General features: G+C 56.4%; 1 protein-coding gene across 4 annotated transcripts; it reads right to left on the bottom strand.

The window, feature by feature from the left end:
• Nucleotides 1–932: 932 nt before the first annotated feature.
• On the bottom strand, nt 933–8,239 carry ITGB1BP2 (integrin subunit beta 1 binding protein 2). Of its 4 annotated transcripts, none has more exons than XM_082488292.1 (11): nt 8,099–8,239; nt 7,841–7,890; nt 7,687–7,743; nt 6,976–7,124; nt 6,630–6,826; nt 6,418–6,476; nt 5,406–5,476; nt 5,060–5,162; nt 3,107–3,226; nt 2,581–2,643; nt 933–1,371 (listed from the first exon to the last, which is right to left on the bottom strand). In XM_082488292.1, the coding sequence occupies exons 1-11, from the start codon at nt 8,160–8,162 to the stop codon at nt 1,117–1,119; spliced, it is 1,188 nt and encodes a 395-aa protein (XP_082344418.1). In that variant the 5' UTR covers nt 8,163–8,239; the 3' UTR covers nt 933–1,116. The 4 variants fall into 4 exon arrangements, with proteins under 4 accessions (XP_082344418.1, XP_082344420.1, XP_082344417.1 ...); XM_082488294.1 differs by having other exon boundaries at nt 6,714–6,826; XM_082488291.1 differs by lacking the exon at nt 8,099–8,239 and having other exon boundaries at nt 6,976–7,743; nt 7,841–7,891.
• Between the last annotated feature and the right edge of the window lie 1,229 nt (nt 8,240–9,468).

The raw sequence follows: 9,468 nt of genomic DNA, 5'->3' as shown, positions 1-9,468 counted from the left end.
TCGCCAGGTGTGGGGATGAGGAGGAGCAAGACCTGGGCACTTGACCCGCGCTGGTCAACAGGACTATTTCATACCATCAACATCACATTCACTATAAATTAGAAAGTTTGCTGAGGAGTTCTCTCTCTCCTGTGACGGCTGCTGTCCTGAGAACTCCTCGCCCCGGTGCCGCAGCCCTGAGCCCTTCCCTTCCTCCCGCAGCCGCAGCGCTGGCGGTGTCCCACGTTGGCTGTCACTGCGGGGAGCGCACGGCTTCTACCCATAGAATGGGCTGAGGGTAATCCTTGTGTATTTTATGTTGGTATCGGGATCAATATTGGCTCATTAGTGTTATTCATGTTAATCATTTAGTCTTATTCTATTAAATCTGTTTATATTTCAACCCCACAGGTTTCTCTGTTTTTTCCCCAATTCCCCTTCCCAGGTGGGGAGCGGTCATCGGGTGAGAGATTAATTGTCTAAACAACAATACAGTGTTGTGGGTTTTCTCAAACCATAATACCAGCAAAACCCCCTCAGTATCCCCCGCCTCCACGTCTCCCGTCACTTGTTCAGTACCAACCCTTCGGACCCAGGTGGTGTCATGCCTGTAAAGGGCTGTGGAGTAGAGGGCTTCGGGCCCCTGCTCGAGCCACAGGCAGCAATGGCATTTCCCTTGTCACCATCTCCCTCCTAACACCTCCCGGGCCTGGCTGCCCTTCGCCACTGCTGAGGGAGTGAGGCAGCATCGGGGGGTTGAGCTCAGCCCACCCTGGGGCCCTGCCCCCCCAGGAATGCCCAGGTCAGGCAGAATGCCGGGCCACGAGCACCCCAGCCCTGCAGATCCCTGGCACAGGTTGCCCAAGGTGCAGACAAGGGGGCTCCTCCTCACATTGTCCTGCCTTGGCCAGGCACGGCAGAGGGAGAGACAGACGGCAGGGTTCAGCCCGCTGATGTTTCTTAAGAGCCGATGAGGAATTTCAGAGTATAACCTTTGCTCTGGGTGTTTATTACTTGCCCCCTCAGACAGCAGGAGAGGGCATGCTGCAGCCTGCAGACGGCTCCAGGCTGGGTCTGCTCCTCTGGAGCTGGTGCCAAGGGCCCCGGCTGCTGCTCAGCTGCTGAAGCACTTGACTGTCAGTTGCTCGGTGTTCCCATCTCCAGCTCCTCGTCTTCCTCCTCCGACCAGCTCAAGCTGTCATCGGAGTCCTCCCCCTGCACTGCCCTGGGCTCCTCCACCTTGGCAGCCGCCTCTTTCTCCTGCTCGCCATGGGAGTGAGACCTGCTCTGGGGGAGCTCCAGCCTGGCCCAGGAGCCAGGGCTGGCTTTGCGAAGCGTGATCTCCACTTTAGTAGGCACCATGCTCACAAAGCTCTTCTCTATTTCGATGACCTAGAGAGAAGGAAAGGTGCAGTGAGCTGGGCAGGGGAGGGCAGGCAGCACACACTCATCCTTGCCTTTACTGGCTGAGCCCTGCCAGCAGAGGAGGGAGGAGAGATCTCCCCTCCTCTGTCAGGAGACAGAGCAGGATGAAACCTGGGCTCCAGCTGAGGTCCACGGTGTTATGTCTGCGCTGAGACACAGGCATACCCACACCCAGCAGCATGCTCTGCTGCCCGTGGGCGCAGGCAGCACGCACTGGGAATAAAGGCAAGAAATGCACATGCACATTCCCAAGTCTCACTGCTCCTCCCCAGCTAGCAAGTGGTTGCAAAAGCAGAGAGCGAGTATCTCAGCAGTATTGCCTGGGGAGACAGGGACCTGCTGTGCCAAAGTCCCCTTGGGGTAGTCTGGGACCAAACCCAGAACGCCTACAGAGCCAGCAGCAACATCCAGCTCTGCTGTTAGTTCAGGATCAATTGGTGCCGCCACCGGCAGCCTCCAAAACAGCCCCTCCTCACAACTCCTAAGGCATTTCCTAGCAGAGGTGGCTATAAATGCCAGCACCTGGGCAACCTGTCTCCCAGGTGATTCCAACAAGAGTAAGCCAGCGCTGTGGCACCGTTTAAAGAGTAGCCAGGGTGCCTCAGGTGGTGCAGAACAGTCAGAGGGACTCTAAGCCCAGGCACAGTTCTGGTGTGTCTCCCAGGGGGTGCTACCACTATGGGATCAATAGAGAAAAACCTAATTTCACCACTGGCCTTTGCTGGTATAGAAAACTGGAGCTCTGGAGATAAATGGATCCTCTCTGCTGCCACAGCTGTGGTGGACCTGTGTTCTCTGCAAGGCTTTGAGAGCTGGCAATGAATTGCACTGAGAGACAGACTATGAAATGGCTGTTTGTTCTACAGATGTGCCGGCTGGGGAAGAGACGGCATCTTGGGGGCCGCAGCATTTCTATCTAATTTCTTCTCTAATACAGCCAAAGTTGGCCTCATGCTCCATTCATGGGCAGGACTGAGCAGAAATTGCAGCAACAACTATTTTAGTGCTTTTTCACAAGTCTGACAATTCTGACAACGCAGAGATTAATTTGCCTTACGGGGACCCTGCGTTGGGGGCTGCAAACGCTTCTCCCAGAGCACAGGCCACCTTGCAGCATTGCAGCCAAGCCCCACGCAGACTATGGGAATAGGGAAACCAAAGTAAACAAGATCTTACCCCCCAGAGATCCAGTTCTGCTTGGAAACTCTTATTCCCTTCAAAGATGACGTGAACCTCAAGCTGAAAGACCGACAGAAAATTACCTGAGTGGGTAGCACAGCACTGCCATAGCTCTTCCCCTGGACAGTGTGGCTGCCTTCCAGCGTTGTAATGAATCCCACATCCTGGCTCCAGTGTAATGCTCTGGTGTTCCCCTCAGCACCTGGGAGCATTTCCTCCCCTTCAGAGCATGCCTGGTTCACCTCTGCCACCAGTCGAGGGTTCCAAGGCCAGCAAAGCCACCCACTGAGGCTGGAAGCCACTGAGCCAGAGTGGCCAGGCAGATGCTGCTGCTGCAGCAGGGAAGCCGCTGGGCTCTCAGCTCAGGGATGGCAGATCGGCAGTGCTAACCCCGGCTGCAGCAACAGACCAAACAGGCCATCAAAGAGTGCCAGGCACTGGGCTGGCTCCTGCCTGTTGGCTCACGAAAATCAGGTGCAACGAAAGCCCACATCTCCATTCCAGCTCTGCCGGCCCCACTCACCGTGGTGCGATTGGCTTTCACGCTGCTGAGGGCGGGAAGGGGATTCTTGGCATAGACCGTCAACACCACCTGGCTGCTGGTTTGGTGCCAGTCCTGCCGGCACGACACCGCCTTCTTGTCCTGCCGGGGAGAAGGACCCATCACAGCACAGTGTTGAGCCCAAGCACACCCCAAACAGAGGGAATGTCTGTGCTGGAGGATGCTCCTTTGCACGTCTCCTTCGCAGAGCACCGGCTGAGGCCAGCATCAGCTAAGCAAGATCAAACACTGCCTTTTGTGCAGTTTTTTGAGGGGAGGTGGTTCATGCAAAGGTGGGCAGCCTCTGCCAGGTTGTCCCATGCAACATGGGGCATCTGTGCTGTGCTTGGGGTTGCTCCAGAAGGACTTGTTAAGACTAGAGACAGCCCCTTCTTGTTCCAGTCATTCTGCTCTACGCAAGCTCGTAGGCACTGCGCACAGTCAGGAAACTGGGTCTAGAGGGCAGTGCAGGGGGTGTTGCTGGACATGGATCATGCTACCACACTAAATTTGGGAGACGGATGAACCCCAACAGGCCATGTTTCACCTTTCTCCCACAGAACCCCTGCCTTGTCCACGCCACAGGCAGCTTTGGCCCCACCACACATTTCTGAGCATCACCACGAGACAGACCCCCTGCAGCTCTCAGCATTGGCAGCCAAAGGAATGCCTCAGAAGGAATCCCAGCTCCAAAGCAGATGACAATTAGCACAAAGCACCCGCATCACAACATCATAGTTCATTCACTACAGCCTCCTTTATATCCACTATGTTTTCTGCTCCAGGACAAAGAACTGCAGTCACTACTGGTGAGGCCCGACCTCGAATATTGTGTTCATTTTTGGGCCCCTCACAACAAGACAGACATTGAGGAGCCGGAGTGTGTTCAGAGAAGGGCAACAGAGCTGGTGAGGGGTCTGGAGCACATATCTCATGAGGAGCGGCTGAGGGACCTGGGGGTGTTCAGCCTGGAGAAAAGGAGGCTGAGAGGCCTGTCACTCTCTACAGCTCCCTGAAAGGAGGGTGTAGTGAGGTGGGGTCTGTCTCTGCTTCCAAGGAAGAAGTGATAGGACAAGAGGAAATGGCCTCAGGTTCCACCAGGGGAGGTTTAGTCTGGATATTAGGACAAAAATCTTCAGTGAAAGGGTTGTCAAGCACTGGCACAGGCTGCCCAGGGCAGTGGTGAGTCACCATCCCTGGAGGTATTTAAAAGACAGGCAGACATGGTGCTGAGGGACATGGGTTAGTGGTGGACTTGACAGTGCTGGGTTAGTGGTTGGATCTGATGATCTTAAAGGTCTCCTCCAACCATAACAATTCTATGATTCTATGATGCACTTTCAGGGATAATCTGGCCTGCTTTGGTGCAACTTTCCCAGCTCAAGCCTGTTTCCAGCCAAGAGCTTTCCTGGGGAAACCTACACGCACACACACAATATTGGGAATTGGGATGTTCTCCCCATTCCCCTCCACACCACCATGTTGCTATGTAGATGAGGTCCCCCCTGGGAAGCAATTGCAGAGGGAAAGCTTAATTAAAACTGAATTCAGGCATCTGCAGTCATCTGTCAAAACTTCCAGGATTTTTTCTGCAGGGCTTTTCCCATATCTCCGTGCGACAGCCTGCAGCGCTGGCTATGCGGTGCCGAGGGCCAGCTCCTGCCTCATTCAGCTTCCTATTGCACACCTGCCCACTGGGTGTGAGACCTGACATGTTTTGTGAATGCAGGAGCAGCATTTTAAACAGCAGATGGGTGAAGATTTGGGTGAACATTAGGCATTCCAACCCCACGCAGTCATCTTTCGGCAATTATGAAAATGAAGGGAATTAAATGCAGAAGCCCATGTGAATGCAGAGCAAGGGAAAGAGCGCTCCTGGGGCACCAGTAATGGCACTTTGCTCTCACGAGTCACCTCCGCTGAAAGCCCCCTTACCCCCTTCTGCGTCCAGCAGTGCTGCCCGCTGCTGCAGCCTGGCTGCTCCAGGAAGGCACTGAAATCTGTTGTTTTGACTCCGCAGCAGCTCCAGTACTTCATCCTGGGAAGAATGGGGTGACCTGAGCAGGGAGCACCTGCGGGGGCAGGAGAAGGGACCACAGAGGGATCCAGGGCGGTGGGGGAGAGGGGCTCAGAACCAGCAGCTCCCCCTGCCCACCAGTCACCCAAGAGGTGTCAACCACCACTGCACCAGCTGTGCTGCTGAAGCCACTCAACCTTGTGACACAGCAGTGTCAGCCCTCAGCAGGGTCAGTTTTGTCCCCAGTAAAGCATCGTTTCTTACCCCTCGTGGAAGACAGGAACGCCAGGATGGAAACTACAAACCTCTGTGTTGCTTCCTACACCCTTGTAGACCTGTGGAGCAAGAAGCAGAGGGAAGATTCAGCTGTGCAGCCAGGCACCCACCCGTCGGTGCCCATCCCTGCGTAAGGCACAGCGGGATGCCCAACATCACCCTTTTGCTGGGTCCAGCATCTGTGGGGCCTTACTCTGGGACTATGCCCAGCCGCCAGCCTGGCACCAGTCCCTGTTCCCTGCCAGCAGGGCAGCCACCCCGGCCTCGCTGGGACCCCGATGTCAGCCCCGCAACCCTGGCAGCAGCTCTTCCGTATGCCGCCTCCCAAACACAGCCTGGTTAGCAGCACCGGCACAGTGGGCAAGTTTAGACACCCCAGAAATTCGCTCCAAGGTGCAAGGGGCCGTTTGTCCATCCTCTCTCTTCCCCTCCTTCCCAGAGCATGTCAATCTGATGTCCTCATCTACCATCTTTTGCTCCCTGCTCCCTCATCCTCATCTTTTGCTCCCTGCTTGTTCCCTCTCTGCTGCCTTCTAAGTGTGACAGCCCTCCCGCAGCGTGGTCCCTGCGGAGCACACCTCGAGGTGGGCAGACAGTCCTACACAGGGCGGCCTTGGGGCAAGGCAGACAGTGGGGTTGTGCTGCATTAATTAAATGCAGGTGGGAATTATTCCACCTGCATTTTACGTATGTGCCCATATCCTGAATATGTTATGTATTTCTTTGTAGGCAATTAGCAGCAGTGAAATGCAAACGTGCCACCGATCCAGGAATCTGGAAGCCTCTTGCAGGAACATGGCTGGGAGGCGACCAAGTCAGCCTGTCCAGGGATGGGATGACTAGGAGCACACGGAGCCGATGGGCACTGCCACCTCCCACCCACCCGGCACCCTGCCCCTCATCTGGCAGTAGGTGGGAGATGAGCCCATGCACCAAACTTGCGATGCTGCCGGCCACGCAGCCCAGAGCATGCAAAGATGGGCCTCTGCCAGGTACTCACCGCCTTGCAGGATGCGTTCTTGCAGGTGGTGCCAGCTCTCACCTGGACAGCCGTCTCCCCTACAAGAGCAACACAGCTTCACCCCAGGGCATGCGCAGGCCCCCAAACCCTCCCTGCAGCCGCCTCCCCAGCTGAGCACATATGGCCCACAGCAAGGTGCTGCCGAAATGCAGCGCTGGGGGTTTGCAGGTGGCGGAGCACGCGGCACCCACCATCCTGTGCTGAACCTGCGGTGCAGCACCCCATGCTGAACTCGCCACATGTAGCCCCGCTGCCATCCACCGGCGTGTCACTACCTGCACAACTGCCCTCGGGTGCCTCATCCTTGGAGGACAGGCTCAGTCTCTCCAGTGCCTGCTCCAGAGACCTGGATACTTTAATTGGCAGCAATTGTCTTGGCTCATCAGAGCTGGGAAATAGCAACAGCAAAGGCCCAGTGGGTTGTGGAGGTTTTTTTGCAATTTAAGTGCTGTTTCCTCTCCTGAGGAAGCCGCAGGGCAGGACACATGCAGAAGAAGCGGCACAGCAGGGTGACACTGTCAGCTGAGCCCGTCTCACCTTGGTCTTTCCCGCTGCATCTTCTCAGCTGATTTTGGTCCTTGGACGATGAGCTCCTCCACTGGTTTGGCCTTCGGCTTGTCCGAGGTCTCCTCTTGGCTGAAAGGCTCAGGGGGCTTCTCCTTGCTGTGAAACCCCTTTGTGCATCCCTGAGCAGCAGAGGCAAGCCTGACGCCTGCTTTGCCCTCCCTAACCTGGCGGCTGCTCCCAAACCCTGCAGGTTTCCATGCTCTGGAGGCTCTGCGTCCTGCAGGGATGGGCTCAGACCCTGCACCAGACTGGGGGCTGTGGCTGCAGGGATTGCTGGGGACAAGATGGCGTGGCAGCCTCACCAGAGCCATGGCAGCCAGGTCTCAGCTCTGCTGCACCCCAGCCTGGCAGCTGAAGGGCGACAAGACTATCCCCAACATCCCTGGGCCTCTGCTACTGCCCTTCCTCCCCTAGGTTGCTCAAACTGGCACTTGGAGCATTTTGTGTTCATCCTGCAGGATCCGGGGGGGGGATCCCAGCCCCTTCCAGCAGCCTTCTGCAGGAGCAGCTCCCCCAGACTTTGGGAGCAGCACTTTTGCTTGCAGGCTTCTTGGAAGCAGATAGGAAATCCCTGACTAGCAGGGCGAAGGGGATGGCCTTGGCACGGGATGGGGACAGGGCAGGGGCAAGGAGGAGAGGACAGAGGAGCGGTGGGTGCATTTGGGCTGGTGGGTCGCTCACCTTTATGGAGAGGAACTCAGAGAAGTCTGTCGTGCGTTTCTTGCAACATGACCAGCCCTAGCACCGGGAGGCGACAAACTGGTTAGTGGTGGGCCATCCCACTAGGCACAAGGTCCCTCGCTGCAGCTGCAGCCCCGGCTCCTGCCCCACTCACCTTCAGGGCATCATGGAAGATGGGGACACCCGGGTGATACAGGCAGGAATCTGAAAAAGGAGAATCAGGCAGAACCTTTCAGCAGGATCAATCCTGCCCACGAGTACACCTGGCAGCTCCTGAGCCAGCTCCGGCCATGCTGGCTGCCAGTGCTGGGTTTGGCTCAGCCTTGCTGGGGCCTCTGTGGCCGAGGCCGCAGGCTGGGAAAACAGCAGGCATTCCCATTCACCCCAGTGCAAAGCAGACGTGCCCGCTTACCCTCAGTGTTGTGCTCCACATCAAACCTCTGCCCGCAGCCCTTGTTGTAACACAGCAACGCCATAGCTCAGGCGTACTCGCGGCGTCCTTCACCTCTTCCACAAAAATCCCATCAGTCTCATCCCTGCCTGTGATCCCGCCTCTGCTTCCCCGCAGTCTCCAGCCCAGGCGCAGGGAGGTGGCTTTGCCTATCTTTGGAGGCAGCCGGAGGAGGTGGCTGGTAACTGGAGAGCAGGCTAAAGATGGACATAGCAGCTCAGCAGCTGACGGGACCCAGTACCCACGTTATCTCTAGAGGCATTTCTGTCCTGCCCCTGCACCCGGCAGAGGGAATGGGCGCTGCGGGGGATGACTCTACAGCTGGGGTGGGCAGAGGACCTCCCAGCATCTGCCACCCTGCCAGCATCTGGCATGGAGGCATCAGTGCCAGCCTGGTGCTCATGCTCGGCTCGGGGCATCCTGTGACTCCTCTTGACCAACTGCTCTCAGTTTCTTTAGCGTTTATAGAAGCAGCTGAAAGTTTCCTCCAAAAGAAGGGAAGAGACTTCCCAGAGTTCCAGGCAAAGACCTGTGCTGATCTCCCCCAGCTCCAAAAGCCACGACCATCTGCTAGACAGAGGCACCAGCAGACCAAAGCAGTACGAGTGGCCAAGACATCCTTCGATGCAGGATCTTGTGCAACCCAGGGATGAGATCTGTCCCCTGGAAGACCATTGTTGTCACAGAAGAAGAGCACAAAATGTTACTTGGGCCCGCTGTACCCAGGAGGGGTTTGCTTGGATTCCTTCCTCCCATGCTGGGACCCAAGTGTTTTCCTCTACAAGCAGAAAAGATTTTACTCAGTTCCTACAAGCACCTAAAACAAGAATTCTTTTCTTTTTGTTGTTCCTGTTTGCAGAGACAGCTGTTTGCTGGGTGCTGCCATCACCTGCCAGAGCACACAGCCCCTGGAGAGCGTTTCTGCTCAGGAATTGGGTTTGACATAAGCCCTTGGCACTATCAGATGGCACAAAGGGCAGGTCCTGCAGGCAGCAGCTGCGCAGGGAGTCCACTCAGGAATGGCACCCACAGGGTCCACCGTGGCTGACGTAACCCCATCACTGTCCCATGATGTTTATTTAACCTAGTTAATCCCCCCACAACAGCCTACAGGATCTGCTGCCACTCCAAGGGGATCTCCAAAGTCCAGAGGTAGGATGAACCCTTGCCGAAATTCTGGAGCTCACCAGGCTGATGACTCCAGACTCATCTCCTGCTGCCCTGCTGCTCCACCTCCAGCTCCGTTCTGCCATCCCCACCTTGAGACGCCCCAGCCAGCAGCAACCTCAGGCTTTTCTTTGTCATCTCATTAGCAAGGAAGATGGTCCCGC

This window comes from Vanellus vanellus (assembly GCF_965231255.1).
Source record: "Vanellus vanellus genome assembly, chromosome: 10".
NCBI lineage: Eukaryota > Metazoa > Chordata > Aves > Charadriiformes > Charadriidae > Vanellus > Vanellus vanellus.
The sequence above is the reverse complement of the archived record's forward strand: the minus strand, read 5'-3'. Positions and strand labels throughout refer to the sequence as shown.